The sequence below is a fragment of the Salvelinus namaycush genome, chromosome 5, assembly GCF_016432855.1.
Source record: "Salvelinus namaycush isolate Seneca chromosome 5, SaNama_1.0, whole genome shotgun sequence".
Classification (NCBI taxonomy): domain Eukaryota; kingdom Metazoa; phylum Chordata; class Actinopteri; order Salmoniformes; family Salmonidae; genus Salvelinus; species Salvelinus namaycush.
This window is the reverse complement of record NC_052311.1, coordinates 65635451-65657730: the sequence shown is the minus strand read 5'-3', so window position 1 is coordinate 65657730 and position 22280 is coordinate 65635451. Positions and strand designations below refer to the sequence as shown.

General features: G+C 45.4%; 1 protein-coding gene across 1 annotated transcript in view; it reads left to right on the top strand.

Moving 5' to 3' along the window:
* LOC120047280 (sorting nexin-27-like) overlaps positions 1-14203 on the top strand; it is a 30028-nt gene extending 15825 nt beyond the window's left edge. Inside the window, exons 7-8 of the mRNA XM_038992806.1 lie at positions 11992-12040; positions 12165-14203. Coding sequence (XP_038848734.1) covers positions 11992-12040; positions 12165-12232 — 117 coding nt within the window. The 3' untranslated portion in view covers positions 12233-14203. The remainder of the gene's footprint in view (positions 1-11991; positions 12041-12164) is intronic.
* Positions 14204-22280: the final 8077 nt, after the last annotated feature.

The window sequence follows — 22280 nt, the reverse complement described above, 5'->3', positions numbered from 1 at the left end:
TAACAGTACATGGCAGAATAAGACTGCTGGTTAGCAGTAGACAGTACCTGGCAGCATAAGACTGCGTGTTAGCCAGTAGACAGTACATGGCCAGCATAAGACTGCTGGATAGCCAGTAGACAGTAGTGGCAGATAAGACTGCTGGTTAGACAGTACATGGCAGCATAAGACTGCTGGTTAGCCAGTACATGGCACCATAAGAATGCTGGTTATCCAGTAGGCAGTACATGGTAGCATAAGACTTCTGGTTAGCCAGTAGACAGTACATGACAGCATAAGACTGCTGGTTAGCCAGTAGACAGACATGACAGGATAAGACTGCTGGTTAGCCAGTAGACAGTACATGGCAGCATAGACTGCTGGTTAGCCAGTAGACAGTACATGGCAGCATAAGACAGCTGGTTAGCCAGTAGACAGTACATGGCAGCATAAGACTGTGGTTAGCCAGTACATGGCAGCATAAGACTGCTGGTTAGCCAGTAGATAGTACATGGCAGCAAAAGACTGCTGGTTAGCCAGTAGACAGTACATGGCAGCAAAAGCTGCTGTTTAGCCAGTAGACAGTACATGGCAGCAAAAGACTGCTGGTTAGCCCGTAGACAGTACATGGCAGCATAGACTGCTGTTACCAGTATCAGTAATGCAGCAAAGACTGCTGGTTAAGCGTAGACAGTACATGGCAGCATAAGACTGTGGTTAGCCAGTAGACAGTACATGGCAGCATAAGACTGCTGGTTAGCCAGTAGACAGTACATGGCACCATAAGACTGCTGGTTAGCCAGTAAATGGCAGCATAAGATGCTGGTTATCCAGTAGACAGTACATGGCACCATAAGACTGCTGGTTAGCCAGTAGACAGTACATGGCAGCATAAGACTGCTGGTTACAGTAGACAGTACAGGCACAAAAAGACTGTGGTTAGCCAGTAGACAGTACATGGCAGCATAAGACTGCTGGTTATCCAGCAGACAGTACATGGCAGCATAAGACTGCTGGTTTATCCAGTAGACAGTACATGGCAGAAAAAGACTGGGTTATCCAGTAGACAGTACATGGCGAGCATAAGACTTTGGTTAGCCAGTAGACAGTACATGACAGCATAAGACTGCTGGTTAGCCAGTAGACAGTACCTGACAGCATAAGAAGGCTGGTTAGCCAGTAGACAGTAACTGGCAGCATAAGACTGCTGGTTAGCCAGTAGACAGTACATGGCAGAATAAGACTGCTGGTAGCCAGTAGACAGTACATGGCAGAATAAGACTGCTGGTTAGCCAGTTAGACAGTACATGGCAGCATAAGACTGCTGGTTAGCCAGTAGACAGTACATGGCAGCATAAGACTGCTGTTAGCCAGTACATGGCAGCATAAGACTGCTGGTTAGCCAGTAGACAGTACATGGCAACATAAGACTGCTGGTTAGCCAGTAGACAGTACATGGCAACATAAGAGACTGCTGGTTAGCCAGTAGACAGTACATGGCAGAATAAGACTGCTGGTTAGCCAGTAGACAGTACATGGCAGCATAAGACTGCTGGTTAGCCAGTAGACAGTACATGGCAGAATAAGACTGCTGGTTAGCCAGTAGACAGACATGGCAGCATAAGACTGCTGGTTAGCCAGTAGACAGTACATGGCAGCATAAGACTGCTGGATAAGCCAGTAACGTACGTGGCAGATAAGACTGCTGGTTAGACAGTACATGGCAGCATAAGACTGCTGGTTAGCAGTACATGGCACCATAAGACTGCTGGTTATCCAGTAGACAGTACATGGCAGCATAAGACTTCTGTTAGCACGTAGACAGTACATGACAGCATAAGACTGCTGGTTAGCCAGTAGACAGTACATGACAGGATAAGACTGTGGTTAGCAGTAGACAGTACATGGCAGCATAAGACTGCTGGTTAGCCAGTAGACAGTACATGGCAGCATAAGACATGCTGGTTAGCCAGTAGACAGTACATGGCAGCATAAGACTGCTGGTTAGCCAGTACATGGCAGCATAAGACTTCTGGTTATCCAGTAGACAGTACATGGCAGCATAAGACTTCTGGTTAGCCAGTAGACAGTACATGACAGCATAAGACTGTGGTTAGCCAGTAGAAGTACATGACAGCATAAGACTGCTGGTTAGCCAGTAGACAGTACATGGCAGCATAAGACTGCTGGTTAGCCAGTAGACAGTACATGGCAGCATAAGACTGCTGGTTAGCCAGTAGACAGTACATGGCAGCATAAGACTGCCGGTTAGCCAGTAGACAGTACATGGCAGCATAAGACTGCCGGTTAGCCAGTAGACAGTACATGGCAGCATAAGACTGCCGGTTAGCCAGTAGACGGCCGATAAGACTGCTGGTTAGCCAGTAGACAGTACATGGCAGCAAAAGACTGCGGGTAGCCAGTAGACAGTACATGGCAGCATAAGAACTGCTGGAAGCAGTAGCAGTACTGGCAGATAAGACTTCGGTTAAACAGTACATGGCAGCATAAGACTGCTGGTTAGCCAGTACATGGCACCAAAGACATGCTGGTTATCCAGTAGACAGTACATGGCAGCATAAGACTTCTGGTTAGCAGTAGACAGTACATGAAGCTAAGACTGCTGGTTGCAGTAGACAGTACATGACAGATAAGACTGCTGGTTACCAGTAGACAGTACATGACAGCATAAGACTGCTGGTTAGCCAGTAGACAGTACATGCAGAATAGACTGCTGGGTAGCCAGTAGACAGTACATGGCAGAATAAGACTGCTGGTTAGCCAGTAGACAGTACATGGCAGAATAAGACTTCGCTGGGGTAGCCAGTAGACAGTACATGGCAGCATAAGACTGCTGTTAGCCAGTACATGGCAGCATAAGACTGCTGGTTAGCCAGTATGACAGTACATGGCAGCAAAAGACTGCTGGTTAGCCAGTAGACAGTACATGGCAGCAAAAGACTGCTGGTTAGCCAGTAGACAGTACATGGCAGCATAAGAAGCTGGTTAGCCAGTAGACCTTACATGGCAGCATAAGACTGCTGGTTAGCCAGTAGACAGTACATGGCAGCATAAGACTGCCGGTTAGCCAGTACATGGCAGCATAAGACTGCCGGTTAGCCAGTAGACAGTACATGGCAGCATAAGACTGCCGGTTAGCCAGTAGACAGTACATGGCACCATAAGACTGCTGGTTAGCCAGTAAATGGCAGCATAAGACTGTGGTTATCCAGTAGACAGTACATGGGCACCATAAGACTGCTGTTAGCCAATAGACAGTACATGGCAGCATAAGACTGCTGGTTAGCCAGTAGACAGTACATGGCACAAAAAGACTGCTGGTTAGCCAGTAGACAGTACATGGCAGCATAAGATGCTGGTTATCAGTAGACAGTACATGGCAGCATAAGAATGCTGGTTATCCAGTAGACAGTACATGGCAGCATAGACTTCTGGTTAGCCAGAGACAGTACATGACAGCATAAGAAGGTTAAGCAGTAGACAGTAATGACAGAATAAGATGCTGGTTAGCCAGTAGACAGTAACATGGCAGCATAAGCTGCTGGTTAGCCAGTAGACAGTACATGGCAGAATAAGACTGCTGGTTAGCCATAGACAGTACATGGCAGCATAAGACTGCTGGTTAGCCAGTAGACAGTACATGGCAGCATAAGACTGCTGGTTAGCCAGTACATGGCAGCATAAGACTGCTGGTTAGCCAGTAGACAGTACATGGCAGCAAAAGACTGCTGGTTAGCCAGTAGACAGTACATGGCAGCATAAGACTGCTGGTAGCCAGTATACAGTACAGGCAGCATAAGACTGCTGGTTAGCCAGTAGACAGTACATGGTAAGCATAAGACTGCTGGTTAGCCAGTAGACAGACATGGCAGCATAAGACTCTGTTAGCCAGTTAGACAGTACATGGCAGCATAAGACTGCTGGTTAGCCAGTAGACAGTACATGGCAGCATAAGACTGCTGGTTAGCCAGTACATGGCAGCATAAGAACTGCTGGTTAGCCAGTAGACAGTACATGGCAGCAAAAGACTGTGTGGTAGCCAGTAGACAGTACATGGCAGCATAAGACTGCTGGTTAGCCAGTACATGGCAGCATAAGACTGCTGGTTAGCCGTAGACAGTACATGGCAGCAAAAGACTGCTGGTTAGCCAGTAGACAGTACAGGCAGCAAAAGACTGCTGTTAGCCAGTAGACAGTACATGGCAGCATAAGACTGCTGGTTAGCCAGTGGACACTACATGGCAGCATAAGACTGCTGGTTAGCCAGTAGACAGTACATGGCAGCATAAGACTGCTGGTTAGCCAGTACATGGAGCATAAGACTGCTGGTTAGCCAGTAGACAGTACATGGCAGCATAAGACTGCTGTTAGCCAGGTAGACAGTAAATGGCACCATAAGACTGCTGTTAGCCAGTAAATGTCAGCATAAGACTGGGTTATCCAGTAGACAGTAGTACATGGCACCATAAGACTGCTGGTTAGCCAGTAGACAGTACATGGCAGCATAAGACTGCTGGTTAGCCAGTAGACAGTACATGGCACAAAAAGACTGCTGGTTAGCCAGTAGACAGTACATGGCAGCATAAGACTGCTGGGTTATCAGTAGACAGTACATGGCAGCATAAGACTGCTGGTTATCCAGTAGACAGTACATGGCAGCATAAGACTGTGGTTAGCCAGTAGACAGTACATGGCAGCATAAGATGCTGGTAGCCAGTAGACAGTACATGGCATCATAAGACTGCTGGTTAGCCAGTACATGGCAGCATAAGACTGGCTGGTTAGCCAGTAGACAGTACATGGCAGCATAAGACTGCTGGTTAGCCAGTAGACAGTACATGGCACCATAAGACTGACTGGTTAGCCAGTAAAATGGCAGCATAAGACTGCTGGTTATCCAGTAGACAGTACATGGCACCATAAGACTGCTGTTTAGCCAAGACAGTACATGGCAGCATAAGACTGCTGGTTAGCCAGTAGACAGTACATGGCACAACAAAGACTGCTGTTAGCAGTAGACAGTACATGCACATAAGAACTGGGTTATCAGTAGACAGTACATGGCAGCATAAGACTGCGGTTATCCAGTAGACAGTACATGGCAGCATAAGACTCTGGTTAGCCAGTAGACAGTCACATGACAGCATAAGACCTGCGGTTAGCCAGTAGACAGTACATGACAGCATAAGACTGCTGGTTAGCCAGTAGACAGTAAGCAAACGTGTTGCAGTAGACAGTAAGGCAGATAAGACTGCGTTAGCAGTAGAAGTACATGGCAAGATAAGACTGCTGGTTAGCCAGTAGACATTACATGGGCATAAGACTGCTGGTTAGCCAGTAACATGGCAGCATAAGACTGCTGGTTAGCCAGTAGACATACATGGCAGCAAAAGACTGCTGGTAGCAGTAGACAGTACATGGCGAGCATAAGACTGCTGGTTAGCAGTGATTACAGTACATGGGCAGCAAAGACTGCTGGTAGCAGTAGGAGCAGCATACAGTGGTAGCATAGAGGACTGCTGGTTAGCCAGTAGACAGTACATGGCAGCATAAGGACTGCTGGTTAGCCAGTAGACAGTACATGGCAGCATAAGACTGCTGGTTTAGCCAGTAGACAGTACATGGCAGCATAAGAGCTAGCTGGTTAGCCAGTACATGGCAGCATAGACTGCTGGTTAGCCAGTAGACAGTACATGGCAGCAAAAGACTGCTGGTTAGCCAGTAGACAGTACATGGCAGCATAAGACTGCTGGTTAGCCAGTACATGTGCAGCCATACAGGACTGCCATGTACTGGCTAACCAGCAGTCTTTTGCTGCCATGTACTGTCTACTGGCTAACCGACAGTCTTTGCTGCCATGTACTGTCTACTGCTAACAGCAGTCTTATGCTGCCATGTAACTGGCAACCAGCAGTCTTATGCTGCCATGTACTGTCTACTGGCTAACCAGGCAGTCTTATGCCTAGCACATGGTACTGTCTACTGGCTAAACCAGCAGTCTTATGCTGCCATGTACTGTCTACTGGCTAAACCAGCAGTCTATGCTACCATGTACTGTCTACTGGCTAACCAGCAGTCTATGCTGCCATGTACTGATACTGGCTAACCAGCAGTCTTATGCTGCCATGTACTGTCTACTGGCTAACCAGCAGTCTTTGCTGCCAGTACTGTCTACTGGCTAACCAGCAGTCTTATGCTGCCATGTACTGGCTAACCAGCAGTCCTTATGCTGCCATGTACTGCCTACTGGCTAACCAGCATCTTATGCTGCCTGTACTGTCTACTGGCTAACCAGCAGTCTTATGCTGCCATGTACTGTCTACTGGCTAACCAGCAGTCTTATGCTGCCATGTACTGTCTACTGGCTAACCAGCAGTCTTATGCTGCCATGTACTGTCTACTGGCTAACCAGCAGTCTTATGCTGCCATGTACGGTCTACTGGCTAACCAGAAAGTCTTATGCTGCCATGCTACTGTCTACTGGAGTAACCAGCAGTCTTATGCTGCCATTTACTGTCTACTGGTAACCAGCAGTCTTATGCGTGCCATGTACTGTCCTAGGCTAACCAGCAGCTTTTTGGTGCCACGTTACCGTCTACTGGCTAACCAGCAGTCTTATGCTGCCATGTACGGTCTACTTGGCTAACCAAGCAGTCTTATGGTGCCATGTACTGTCTACTGGATAGACCACAGTCTTATGCTGACATTTACTGGCTAACCAGCAGATCCTTATTGGTTGCCATGTACTGTTACTACCTGGCTAACCAGCAGTCTATATGCTGCCATGTACTGTCCTACTGGATTAACCAGCAGTCTTATGCTGCCATGTACTGGCTAACCACTAGTCTTATTATGCCATGTACTGTCACTGCTAACAAGGCAGTCTTATGCTTGCCATGTACTGTCTAACCAGTACTGGTCCTACTGGCTAGCCAGCAGTCTTATGCTGCCATGTAATGTCTACTGGATAACCAGCAGTCCTATATGCTGCAATGTACTGTCTAACTGGATAACCAGCATCTTATGCTGCCATGTTACTGGATAACATCAGTCTATGCTGCCCATGTAACTGTCTACTGGCTAACCAGCAGTCTTTTTGTGCCATGTACTGTCCTACTGGCTAACCGCAGTCTTATGCTGCCATGTACTGTCTACTGGCTAACCAGCAGTCTTATAGGTGCCATGTACTTGTCTACTGGGATAGACCAGCAGTCTTATGCTGAACATTACTGGCTAACCAGCAGTCTTATGGTGCCAATGTACTGTCACTACTGGCTTAACCGAGCATCCTTATTGCTGCCATGTACTTGTCTACTGGCTAACCAGCAGTCTTAGGCTGCCATGTACTGGCTAACCAGCAGATCTTATGATGCCATGGTACTGTCTACTGGCGAACCAGCAGTCTTATGCTGCATGTAATGTCTTACTGGCTAAGCCAGCAGTCCTTATGCTGCCAATGTACTGTCTACTGGCTAACCAGCAGTACTTTTGCTGCCATGTACTGTCTACTCGGCTAACCAGCAGTCCTTTTGCTGACCATGTACTGTCTAATTGCTAATCCAGCATTCTTATGCTGGCCATGTAACTGGTACTAACGCAGCAGTCTTATGCTGCCATGTACTGTCTACTGGCTAACCAGCAGTCTTTTGCTGCCATGTACTGTCTACTGGCTAACCAGCAGTCTTATGCTGCCATGTACTGGCTAACCAGCAGTCTTATGCTGCCATGTACTGTCTACTGGCTAACCAGCAGTCTTATGCTGCCATGTACTGTCTACTGGCTAACCAGCAGTCTTATGCTGCCATGTACTGTCTACTGGCTAACCAGCAGTCTTATGCTACCATGTACTGTCTACTGGCTAACCAGCAGTCTTATGCTGCCATGTACTGTATACTGGCTAACCAGCAGTCTTATGCTGCCATGTACTGTCTACTGGCTAACCAGCAGTCTTTTGCTGCCATGTACTGTCTACTGGCTAACCAGCAGTCTTATGCTGCCATGTACTGGCTAACCAGCAGTCTTATGCTGCCATGTACTGTCTACTGGCTAACCAGCAGTCTTATGCTGCCATGTACTGTCTACTGGCTAACCAGCAGTCTTATTCTGCCATGTACTGTCTACTGGCTAACCAGCAGTCTTATGCTGCCATGTACTGTCTACTGGCTAACCAGCAGTCTTATGCTGTCATGTACTGTCTACTGGCTAACCAGCAGTCTTATGCTGTCATGTACTGTCTACTGGCTAACCAGAAGTCTTATGCTGCCATGTACTGTCTACTGGATAACCAGCAGTCTTATGCTGCCATGTACTGTCTACTGGATAACCAGCAGTCTTATGCTGCCATGTACTGTCTACTGGCTAACCAGCAGTCTTTTTGTGCCATGTACTGTCTACTGGCTAACCAGCAGTCTTATGCTGCCATGTACTGTCTATTGGCTAACCAGCAGTCTTATGGTGCCATGTACTGTCTACTGGATAACCAGCAGTCTTATGCTGCCATTTACTGGCTAACCAGCAGTCTTATGGTGCCATGTACTGTCTACTGGCTAACCAGCAGTCTTATGCTGCCATGTACTGTCTACTGGCTAACCAGCAGTCTTATGCTGCCATGTACTGGCTAACCAGCAGTCTTATGATGCCATGTACTGTCTACTGGCTAACCAGCAGTCTTATGCTGCCATGTAATGTCTACTGGCTAACCAGCAGTCTTATGCTGCCATGTACTGTCTACTGGCTAACCAGCAGTCTTTTGCTGCCATGTACTGTCTACTGGCTAACCAGCAGTCTTTTGCTGCCATGTACTGTCTACTGGCTAACCAGCAGTCTTATGCTGCCATGTACTGGCTAACCAGCAGTCTTATGCTGCCATGTACTGTCTACTGGCTAACCAGCAGTCTTATGCTGCCATGTACTGTCTACTGGCTAACCAGCAGTCTTATTCTGCCATGTACTGTCTACTGGCTAACCAGCAGTCTTATTCTGCCATGTACTGTCTACTGGCTAACCAGCAGTCTTATGCTGTCATGTACTGTCTACTGGCTAACCAGCAGTCTTATCCTGTCATGTACTGTCTACTGGCTAACCAGCAGTCTTATGCTGTCATGTACTGTCTACTGGCTAACCAGAAGTCTTATGCTGCCATGTACTGTCTACTGGATAACCAGCAGTCTTATGGTGCCATGTACTGGCTAACCAGCAGTCTTATGCTGCCATGTACTGTTTAACCAGCAGTCTTATGCTGCCACGTACTGTCTACTGGCTATCCAGCAGTCTTATGCTGCCATGTACTGTCTACTGGCTAACCAGCAGTCTTTTGCTGCCATGTACTGTCTACTGGCTAACCAGCAGTCTTATGCTGCCATGTACTGGCTAACCAGCAGTCTTATGCTGCCATGTACTGTCTACTGGCTAACCAGCAGTCTTATGCTGCCATGTACTGTCTACTGGCTAACCAGCAGTCTTATTCTGCCATGTACTGTCTACTGGCTAACCAGCAGTCTTATTCTGCCATGTACTGTCTACTGGCTAACCAGCAGTCTTATGCTGCCATGTACTGTCTACTGGCTAACCAGCAGTCTTATGCTGTCATGTACTGTCTACTGGCTAACCAGCAGTCTTATGCTGTCATGTACTGTCTACTGGCTAACCAGAAGTCTTATGCTGCCATGTACTGTCTACTGGATAACCAGAAGTCTTATGCTGCCATGTACTGGCTAACCAGCAGTCTTATGCTGCCATGTACTGTCTACTGGCTAACCAGCAGTCTTATGCTGCCATGTACTGTCTACTGGCTAACCAGCAGTCTTATGCTGCCATGTACTGTCTACTGGCTAACCAGCAGTCTTATCCTGTCATGTACTGTCTACTGGCTAACCAGCAGTCTTATGCTGTCATGTACTGTCTACTGGCTAACCAGAAGTCTTATGCTGCCATGTACTGTCTACTGGATAACCAGCAGTCTTATGGTGCCATGTACTGGCTAACCAGCAGTCTTATGCTGCCATGTACTGTCTAACCAGCAGTCTTATGCTGCCACGTACTGTCTACTGGCTATCCAGCAGTCTTATGCTGCCATGTACTGTCTACTGGCTAACCAGCAGTCTTATGCTGCCATGTACTGTCTACTGGCTAACCAGCAGTCTTATTCTGCCATGTACTGTCTACTGGCTAACCAGCAGTCTTATGCTGCCATGTACTGTCTACTGGCTAACCAGCAGTCTTATTCTGCCATGTACTGTCTACTGGCTAACCAGCAGTCTTATGTTGCCATGTACTGTCTACTGGCTAACCAGCAGTCTTATGTTGCCATGTACTGTCTACTGGCTAACCAGCAGTCTTATGCTGCCATGTACTGGCTAACCAGCAGTCTTATGCTGCCATGTACTGTCTACTGGCTAACCAGCAGTCTTATGCTGCCATGTACTGTCTACTGGCTAACCAGCAGTCTTATTCTGCCATGTACTGTCTACTGGCTAACCAGCAGTCTTATTCTGCCATGTACTGTCTACTGGCTAACCAGCAGTCTTATGCTGCCATGTACTGTCTACTGGCTAACCAGCAGTCTTATGCTGTCATGTACTGTCTACTGGCTAACCAGCAGTCTTATGCTGTCATGTACTGTCTACTGGCTAACCAGAAGTCTTATGCTGCCATGTACTGTCTACTGGATAACCAGCAGTCTTATGCTGCCATGTACTGTCTACTGGATAACCAGCAGTCTTATGCTGCCATGTACTGTCTACTGGATAACCAGCAGTCTTATGCTGCCATGTACTGTCTACTGGCTAACCAGCAGTCTTTTTGTGCCATGTACTGTCTACTGGCTAACCAGCAGTCTTATGCTGCCATGTACTGTCTACTGGCTAACCAGCAGTCTTATGGTGCCATGTACTGTCTACTGGATAACCAGCAGTCTTATGCTGCCATTTACTGGCTAACCAGCAGTCTTATGGTGCCATGTACTGTCTACTGGCTAACCAGCAGTCTTATGCTGCCATGTACTGTCTACTGGCTAACCAGCAGTCTTATGCTGCCATGTACTGTCTACTGGCTAACCAGCAGTCTTATGCTGCCATGTACTGTCTACTGGCTAACCAGCAGTCTTATGCTGCCATGTACTGTCTACTGGCTAACCAGCAGTCTTTTGCTGCCATGTACTGTCTACTGGCTAAACAGCAGTCTTTTGCTGCCATGTACTGTCTACTGGCTAACCAGCAGTCTTTTGCTGCCATGTACTATCTACTGGCTAACCAGCAGTCTTATGCTGCCATGTACTGGCTAACCAGCAGTCTTATGCTGCCATGTACTGTCTACTGGCTAACCAGCAGTCTTATGCTGCCATGTACTGTCTACTGGCTAACCAGCAGTCTTATGCTGCCATGTACTGTCTACTGGCTAACCAGCAGTCTTATCCTGTCATGTACTGTCTACTGGCTAACCAGCAGTCTTATGCTGTCATGTACTGTCTACTGGCTAACCAGAAGTCTTATGCTACCATGTACTGTCTACTGGATAACCAGCAGTCTTATGGTGCCATGTACTGGCTAACCAGCAGTCTTATGCTGCCATGTACTGTCTAACCAGCAGTCTTATGCTGCCACGTACTGTCTACTGGCTATCCAGCAGTCTTATGCTGCCATGTACTGTCTACTGGCTAACCAGCAGTCTTATGCTGCCATGTACTGTCTACTGGCTAACCAGCAGTCTTATTCTGCCATGTACTGTCTACTGGCTAACCAGCAGTCTTATGTTGCCATGTACTGTCTACTGGCTAACCAGCAGTCTTATGCTGCCATGTACTGTCTACTGGCTAACCAGCAGTCTTATGCTGCCATGTACTGTCTACTGGCTAACCAGCAGTCTTATGCTGCCACGTAGTCTCTACTGGCTAACCAGCAGTCTTATGGTGCACATTTCACTGGCTAATATTCTGGGAATGTTGTCCAATGGTATTGTTTGATGAGAATGTTGTGGAATATTGTGTGTCTCCAGGTGGAAGAGGAGGCTGTGGATAAGGACAATAAGAACTGCAGTAAAGATGGTATGTGTAGCAAGGTAAGGCTTTGCCTGCCTGGGCGTGTGAGTGTGTGTGTTGTGAGAGTGTGTGTGTATGCGATTGCCAGCCTGCGCATGTTGTCGTTTCCTGAGCCGTGTTTCTGTTTCAGAATATCTTCCAGCTGTTGAGACACAGAAGGGATGGAGGCACCTAGGAGGAGAGATCATCACCTCCTAAACATGCTCTCCTCCATCCATCCCTCTGGTCTGGCTCGGCCCGGGACTACCACCACTACCTGTCCTCACACAACCACTACTACACCAACTACAAACCAACAAACTACAACTACAGTTCAACAACCACTAAACACCATCAAACTAGAAATGAACAACTTCTGGACTGACTGAAGGAGAAACAACGACACACACTACAACTGAAGCTGTTATTCACCATGAACCCTTGGATACAACCCAACCACACGATATAAACACACTCGACAAGCCAACAGGAAGCTACAGTAGAAACATATAGCAGGTTTGTACAGGTGAATAAGTAACTCTAAAGACTTAGATACATGCCTTCATACATCGCATCACCTCTTTGGTCAAAACTCCATGGAGACCTGTGACTATTGGCTAAGGAGGCTGACGTCTTGTGGTGGGATTGGATGAAGGAGATGGTTCTCTGGGACGATATTGGACAAGGGATTCGACAACGTGCAAGGCCATTGGGTGTTTTGTGGCCACTTTGGAATGCTCTGGACTGGAACAGAGTGCAGTGGAAGAAGAGAACAAAAGAGGGATACAGATGCTGGAACAGAACCTGTTCTAAAAGAGGAAACAGCTGGTGGTGATGGAACAGAACCTGTTCTAAAAGAGGAAACGGCTGGTGGTGCTGGAACAGAACCTGTTCTAAAAGAGGAAACGGCTGGTGGTGCTGGAACAGAACCTGTTCTAAAAGAGGAAACAGCTGGTGGTGATGGAACAGAACCTGTTCTAAAAGAGGAAACGGCTGGTGGTGCTGAAACAGAACCTGTTCTAAAAGAGGAAACGGCTGGTGGTGCTGGAACAGAACCTGTTCTAAAAGAGGAAACGGCTGGTGGTGCTGGAACAAAATCTGTTCTAAAAGAGGAAACGGCTGGTGGTGCTGGAACAGAACCTGTTCTAAAAGAGGAAACGGCTGGTGGTGCTGGAACAGAACCTGTTCTAAAAGAGGAAACGGCTGGTGGTGCTGGAACAGAACCTGTTCTAAAAGAGGAAACGGCTGGTGGTGCTGGAACAGAACCTGTTCTAAAAGAGGAAACGGCTGGTGGTGCTGGAACAGAACCTGTTCTAAAAGAGGAAACGGCTGGTGGTGCTGGAACAGAACCTGTTCTAAAAGAGGAAACGGCTGGTGGTGATGGAACAGAACCTGTTCTAAAAGAGGAAACGGCTGGTGGTGCTGGAACAGAACCTGTTCTAAAAGAGGAAACGGCTGGTGGTGATGGACTGAGGAGACGCATCTGAAAAGTTCAAAAACAGGAACTGTGTGTGTGTGTCGACTGATTATGGACTGAGCTGTGAGAGTCTAGGTTGGAACCCTGGAGGTAGAAACACAACCCTTCTCTCTGAACTGAACTCCCAGAATGAGTCTAGACAGACGGAGGGAAATGAAATCTATCAATGAGATAGATAATATCTATCTCCATTTCAGAGAGATCTACTGAAGAGACTATTACAGAGAGAGAGAGAGAGACCATACATTTCCTTTATTTGTGACTATTGGGCCGAGCAGAACCAAGGGTAGCATGTGTGTTTCAGCTGCTGGTTCTGTTTTGGTTTACAGATGCTGAAATTGCCCTGAAGCCATTTTTGAATACAAAAACCTTCTCATAAAAAAACACATACAGAATGCTCATCATGTAGGAATTGGATCCCAGGAAGTATTCTGCCATCTTGACACATACCTGAACAATGAACATGTTTACTTCACCTTGTGTGTTTTGTGTACCTCCTAAAGACATATATATATATATATATATATATATATCATTTCAGACATTGGACAGAATAGCACAAAAAGAACCCTGTAAGATGTTGACCACGTTAAGCTCAATATGTATTCATTCTATGCTAGCCTAAGCTTTCTGTTCTGCTGATGCCTAACCGTGGGTTGTCATGAAGACGGTATTTATACTGGGTTGTAAATAACACTGAACTCAGAAGTGCATCTCGTTTTACATGTTTTGTGTCTTTCTGTTCTTGAGAAAAGGTGTGATGCTTGAGAAAACACACCGGGATTGTCGGTCTGTAGGATATGTCTATGGTGTTGGTTTAGGTGAGTCTTTGGTTCAATTGATATATTGGTCCTTGTGTATCTGAAGAAGCTGCAGTGCTTAGAACGACCTGCAGGGGTCTCCCTCCAACTGAGAACCACTAGATCAGTTCCTATAGAACAGGACTGGCCAGTATTCTAACAGAGGGCCGGTGTGGGTGCAGGCTTTTGCTCCAGCCAAGCAGAAACACCTGATTCAATATCCTCTGGTGGATGTTTTCATTGGATGTTGATGCAACACCACACACATCTTTAAATGCAGTGTTAACCTACAGCAGGGTTTCCCAGTGGTGCAGTAGGAGCTACACATCCTTAACCCCACAGAGGTTTAAACAGTGGTGCAGTAGGAGCTACACATCCTGAACCCCACAGAGGTTTAAACAGTGGTGTAGTAGGAGCTACACATCCTTATCCCCACAGAGGTTTAAACAGTGGTGTAGTAGGAGCTACACATCCTTAACCCCACAGAGGTTTAAACAGTGGTGCAGTAGGAGCTACACATCCTTAACCCCACAGAGGTTTAAACAGTGGTGCAGTAGGAGCTACACATCCTTAACCCCACAGAGGTTTAAACAGTGGTGCAGTAGGAGCTACACATCCTTAACCCCACAGAGGTTTAAACAGTGGTGCAGTAGGAGCTACACATCCTTAACCCCACAGAGGTTTAAACAGTGGTGCAGTAGGAGCTACACATCCTTAACCCCACAGAGGTTTAAACAGTGGTGCAGTAGGAGCTACACATCCTTAACCCCACAGAGGTTTAAACAGTGGTGCAGTAGGAGCTACACATCCTTAACCCCACAGAGGTTTAAACAGTGGTGCAGTAGGAGCTACACATCCTTAACCCCACAGAGGTTTAAACAGTGGTGTAGTAGGAGCTACACATCCTTAACCCCACAGAGGTTTAAACAGTGGTGTAGTAGGAGCTACACATCCTGAACCCCACAGAGGTTTAAACAATGGTGTAGTAGGAGCTACACATCCTTAACCCCACAGAGGTTTAAACAGTGGTGTAGTAGGAGCTACACATCCTGAACCCCACAGAGGTTTAAACAGTGGTGTAGTAGGAGCTACACATCCTGAACCCCACAGAGGTTTAAACAGTGGTGTAGTAGGAGCTACACATCCTTAACCCCACAGAGGTTTAAACAGTGGTGCAGTAGGAGCTACACATCCTGAACCCCACAGAGGTTTAAACAGTGGTGTAGTAGGAGCTACACGGAGGTATACATCCTAAACCCTACAGAGGTTTAAACAGTGGTGTAGTAGGAGCTACACATCCTTAACCCCACAGAGGTTTAAACAGTGGTGCAGTAGGAGCTACACATCCTGAACCCCACAGAGGTTTAAACAGTGGTGCAGTAGGAGCTACACATCCTTAACCCTACAGAGGTTTAAACAGTGGTGCAGTAGGAGCTACACATCCTTAACCCCACAGAGGTTTAAACAGTGGTGCAGTAGGAGCTACACATCCTTAACCCCACAGAGGTTTAAACAGTGGTGTAGTAGGAGCTACACATCCTGAACCCCACAGAGGTTTAAACAGTGGTGTAGTAGGAGCTACACATCCTTAACCCCACAGAGGTTTAAACAGTGGTGTAGTAGGAGCTACACATCCTTAACCCCACAGAGGTTTAAACAGTGGTGCAGTAGGAGCTACACATCCTGAACCCCACAGAGGTTTAAACAGTGGTGTAGTAGGAGCTACACGGAGGTATACATCCTAAACCCTACAGAGGTTTAAACAGTGGTGTAGTAGGAGCTACACATCCTTAACCCCACAGAGGTTTAAACAGTGGTGCAGTAGGAGCTACACATCCTTAACCCCACAGAGGTTTAAACAGTGGTGCAGTAGGAGCTACACATCCTTAACCCTACAGAGGTTTAAACAGTGGTGCAGTAGGAGCTACACATCCTTAACCCCACAGAGGTTTAAACAGTGGTGCAGTAGGAGCTACACATCCTTAACCCCACAGAGGTTTAAACAGTGGTGTAGTAGGAGCTACACATCCTGAACCCCACAGAGGTTTAAACAGTGGTGTAGTAGGAGCTACACATCCTGAACCCCACAGAGGTTTAAACAGTGGTGCAGTAGGAGCTACACATCCTTAACCCCACAGAGGTTTAAACAGTGGTGCAGTAGGAGCTACACATCCTTAACCCCACAGAGGTTTAAACAGTGGTGTAGTAGGAGCTACACATCCTTAACCCCACAGAGGTTTAAACAGTGGTGTAGTAGGAGCTACACATCCTGAACCCCACAGAGGTTTAAACAGTGGTGTAGTAGGAGCTACACATCCTGAACCCCACAGAGGTTTAAACAGTGGTGTAGTAGGAGCTACACATCCTGAACCCCACAGAGGTTTAAACAGTGGTGTAGTAGGAGCTACACATCCTTAACCCCACAGAGGTTTAAACAGTGGTGCAGTAGGAGCTACACATCCTGAACCCCACAGAGGTTTAAACAGTGGTGTAGTAGGAGCTACACGGAGGTATACATCCTAAACCCTACAGAGGTTTAAACAGTGGTGTAGTAGGAGCTACACATCCTTAACCCCACAGAGGTTTAAACAGTGGTGCAGTAGGAGCTACACGGAGGTATACATCCTAAACCCTACAGAGGTTTAAACAGTGGTGCAGTAGGAGCTACACATCCTTAACCCTACAGAGGTTTAAACAGTGGTGTAGTAGGAGCTACACGGAGGTATACATCCTAAACCCTACAGAGGTTTAAACAGTGGTGTAGTAGGAGCTACACGGAGGTATACATCCTAAACCCTACAGAGGTTTAAACAGTGGTGCAGTAGGAGCTACACATCCTAAACCCCACAGAGGTTTAAACAGTGGTGTAGTAGGAGCTACACATCCTTAACCCCACAGAGGTTTAAACAGTGGTGTAGTAGGAGCTACACAGAGGTATACATCCTAAACCCTACAGAGGTTTAAACAGTGGTGTAGTAGGAGCTACACATCCTTAACCCCACAGAGGTTTAAACAGTGGTGTAGTAGGAGCTACACATCCTTAACCCCACAGAGGTTTAAACAGTGGTGTAGTAGGAGCTACACATCCTGAACCCCACAGAGGTTTAAACAGTGGTGCAGTAGGAGCTACACATCCTTAACCCCACAGAGGTTTAAACAGTGGTGCAGTAGGAGCTACACATCCTGAACCCCACAGAGGTTTAAACAGTGGTGCAGTAGGAGCTACACATCCTTAACCCCACAGAGGTTTAAACAGTGGTGCAGTAGGAGCTACACATCCTTAACCCTACAGAGGTTTAAACAGTGGTGTAGTAGGAGCTACACGGAGGTATACATCCTGAACCCCACAGAGGTTTAAACAGTGGTGTAGTAGGAGCTACACGGAGGTATACATCCTGAACCCTACAGAGGTTTAAACAGTGGTGTAGTAGGAGCTACACGGAGGTATACGCCCTGAACCCTACAGAGGTTTAAACAGTGATGTAGTAGGAGCTACACGGAGGTATACATCCTGAACCCCACAAAGGTTTAAACAGTGGTGTAGTAGGAGCTACACGGAGGTATACATCCTGAACCCCACAAAGGTTTAAACAGTGGTGTAGTAGGAGCTACACGGAGGTATACATCCTTAACCCCACAGAGGTTTAAACAAAGGTTCAATAAAATACATTTGCACGAAACCCACTTTTTGTTCAGTGGACATTGGGTATAGTCACTTCTTAATCCCCACTGATGCGTATCAAAGTAGTGTAGTGGTGGTATAAACTGTATCAATTATGTGGTACAATAGAGAAAGTAGCCTACACAATCGCAAAGCACGTGTAATATATTCACATGTGCGCTGCACACAGCCAAGTTTCAGCGGAATATCATGGCAGTAAGAGCCGCAGCTGGTTGTCCCATGGAGCAGCTCACAGCTGGTAGGGTTGGTAGGACTTGCCTAGTTAAATAAAGGTTTAATGAATCAAATCAAATAACAATGGGTAAGCAAACCAGGTATTGAAAGAGTTTGGTCCAAAGTCTTGGTTGAATCTTTGCAGTGCTCAATTCAGTCATGTGCTGTTTTGAATGAACATTTCCACATGCTTTCCCAAGGAAAACTTCCTAATTAAAGCTGCAATATGTAACTTTGGGCGAACCAACAAGTTCACATAGAAATGTGAGTTAAAGATCTGTCATCATTGAAAGCAAGTCTAATAAGTGGTAGATCTATTCTATGTGCGCTATTTCTATGCTTCCCATTCTTAAGTTTAGTTTTTCATCTTTTATTTTGTTTTGTACACCAGTTTCAGACGGCTGAAAATAAATAAAAATTGGTTATGTAAAATATATTGCAGAGGTTGAGATGGTACAAAGACTCTCTATACAATTACTTATTGTTTTGTCACAAACTGAAGTTAGGCGAACTTAGAATTTTAGCAACCAGGAAATGGCGGAGATATTTCTGTATAGTGCATCTTTAAATGTTGACTGCAAATTAGGCCCACGTGATATAATGATGATTTGTATCAATCTGGAGGGCATTTCTTTTGAAAACTCTGCAATCACATCTACTCTACTGTAGGCCTACATTGTAGAGTACAGACACTGCGAGCCACATGGTATTTTGCTAGGTGCTTAATTATTTTAAAGGGCAACTAGACCCTCCCAAAAATATTATTTTAGATTTTTCCCAGACCTCAAAAATGGTCTCCTTATGCGGTATAAGCATTGATGTGGGCTTAACATGCATTTGTTGTTTTTCTATGAAAGATTTTCTGGCAAAATGATGGTATACTCACTTCTCCAGGCCCCACTACACCAATGGGTTTTCCTGTATCTGTGAGTGATTTGATTTGGGACCTGAATCTCCAACAGGCTTACTTCTGACAGGCTTAGTCTGTTTACTCGATGGATCATCATGCCTCACTCCCATAGGCTGCTTCACTTGTCAATCATGTCTCTGCTATCTCGCCCCCTAATCTGCGATATCTCTCTCAAACACTCTGTCTCTCGTCGTCAACTCTTTTATTTAAGTAAGATATTAAGCAAGCTCTACTTCTCTTATCCTACAGTATCTTCACCTGTCTGACAAATCAAGCAAATGAGAAAATAAAACAATCTGAAGGGAACCACACAGGGTTGAACTGATGAAAGCTGAAGTCATTTAGTAATTTAACTTATTGACTTATTGTAGTGAATTGTAACATTATTTTAAATGAAATGATATATTAATGCAAAACATTGGTCTTCTCTCCTTTGGTGTCTCCAACTCTAATCTTAATTACCTAGTTTCTAGTGCACAAGAATGAAAAGTGTGTGGGGGGGGCACTTGACACCAGTCTGTGATTGTGTTTGTCCATCGATTATTTCATTGATAAACACCCTGGTAGATATCGGGTGATGGAGAGATAATAATGTATTGTTCCACTGAAGCCAAATGCTGTCTAAGAGAAGTAGGTTTTCTGCTGCACCCAGAATGGACCATTTACACTTACACCATTTTCTACGCATCTTAAACCAGAATGGACATATTACCACCCCCAGCTGCTCTCTCTTCCTCTCTCTCTCTCTTCCTCTCTCTGCCTTTCCTCCCCCTCTCTCTTTTCCTCTAATGAGAGTGGTAAGACAATTATCCGCTGGACAGAAAGTGTCTCCAGAGAGCCATCTACAACGACTAATCAAGCAGTATTGATTAGAGGGGGTGTTATCACATACCACTATCTGACTGATACAGAGAGACACTAAATATACACTCTGTTTTGAAACAGAGACTTGAAAAGTTGTCTCTCAACTCTAAACAGAAAAGATTCAGTTGATATGTCTTTGGGTCCTTTAGCCCAGGAGAAATCCAACCTGAACGTCCCTATAACATGGCTAGAACATATTTTCAATGCGACTATAAATCATAATTATTTATCTTCATTCATTCTTTTCCCTCTTTTCTCATTTTCCAACTGAGCAGACACACAATCTGACAGCCTTGCACAAAGAGGTGTGTGTGTGTGTGGATGCATCCCTGTGCAAATGTGTGAACTGCGACAGGACAGAGGACTTGCTGCAGTCACATCCTGGCACTGTGTTACTAGTGCTCCTGTGTGCATGTTCACATTTAAGAGCACATCTGCATGTACAGTGCCTTCAGAAAGTTTTCACATTCCTTGACTTTTTCCACATTTTGTAACATTACAGCCTTGTTCTAAAATGTATTAAATAGAGATTGTTTTGTGACTGGCCTACACATAATGCCAAAGAGGCCTATTAATGTCAAAGAGGAATTATGTTTTTCCAAATTTTTCCTAATTACTTAAAAATGAAAAGCTAAAATGTCTTTAGTCAATAAGTATTCAACCCGTTTGTTATGGCAAGCCTCAATAAGTTCAGGAGTAAAAATGTTCTTGACAATTCACATAAGTTGCGTGGACTCACTCTGTGTGGTATAATAGTGTTTTAACACGATTTCTTAATAACTACCTCATCTCTGTACCCCAAGCATACAATTATATTTAAGGTCCTTCATTCGACCAATGAATTTCAAACACAGATTCAACCACAAAGACCAAGGAGCGTTTCCAATGCCTCATAGAAAAGGGCACCTATTGGTAGATGGGTAAAAAAAAATAAAAGTAGACATTTGTATTTGTATTTATTAAGGATCCCCATTAGCTGCCAAAGCAGCAGCTTCTCATCCTGGGTTCCAGAACATTAAGGTAGTGTCACGAACCGGCTCAAAGCCCGTAACAAAAGGGAGACAACATGGAGATAAGGAATAACAAAATATATTTATTAACTAAGTACAATATACAATGGTGTGTGTAATCAGTAATCAGTAGTGTAAGTGAGTGTTTTGCATGCATGAATGTGATAATGCAGGGTGTTGAAAGGTGCTAAAGCAAACAACCAAAAACCACCAAGATACACAACAAAATCTGTAAAGGTGTCTGCATGGAGAGAGTCTCTTCCATGAATGGGGAAGTGGTGTATTTATCCTATGACACAGCGGGCCCAGGTGTTTCCCATGTAGCTGACGACCCTCCCAACTCCGCCCACCGGCATCCTAATAAGGAAACAAGAACAAAGAGAGAATACGGCAGACAGAGTGGGAGGGTCGTCACAGTAGTTATATACAATCAAAAATATGACCTTAAAACCTCTTGACGCTAGGGGTCAGATTTATTTTTATTTTTTAAATAACGTTCCCAAGGTAAACGGACTATTTCTCAGGTCCAGATCGTAGAATATGCATATAATTTACAGATTAGGATAGAAAACACTCCAAAGTTTCCAAAACTGTAAAAATATTGTCTGTGAGTATAACAAAACTGATTCTGCAGGCGAAAACCTGAGAAAATCTCAACCGGAAGTGATTTTTCTTTATCTGTTTCCTGGCCCGTCTTTCTTCCATTTAAAGGGGTATCAACCAGATTCCTTTTCCAATGGCTTCCTCAGGCTGTGACCAGGCTTTAGACATAGTTTCAGGCTTTTATTTTGAAAAATTAGCGAGATTTTTCAAAACTAGTCAGGTGTCCTCTGATTAGTTCCTGCGCGTGAGAGGTAGCTCTCCATTTTCTTTTTCTCTCTTATTGAATAGGTTACGGTCCGGTTGAAATATTATCGATTATGTTTGTTAAAAACAACCTGAGGATTGATTATAAAAAACATTTGACATGTTTCTACGACCATTACGGATACTTTTTGGAATTTTCGTCGAACGGAACGAGGCTTTGGTTTTCTGAACATAACGCGCAACCCAAATGGCGTTTTTTTGTTATAAAAGTAATATTTATCGAACAAAAATAACATTTGTTGTGTAACTGGGAGTCTCGTGAGTGCAAACATCCAAAGATTATCAAAGGTAAGCGATTCATTTTATTGCTTTTCTGACTTTCGTGACCAAGCTAACCAAGCTAATATAAGGCTAACTGTTCTAGCATTGATTTATACACTCACAAAAGCTTGGATTGCTTTCGCTGCAAAGTATATTTTCAAAATCTGACACGATAGGTGGATT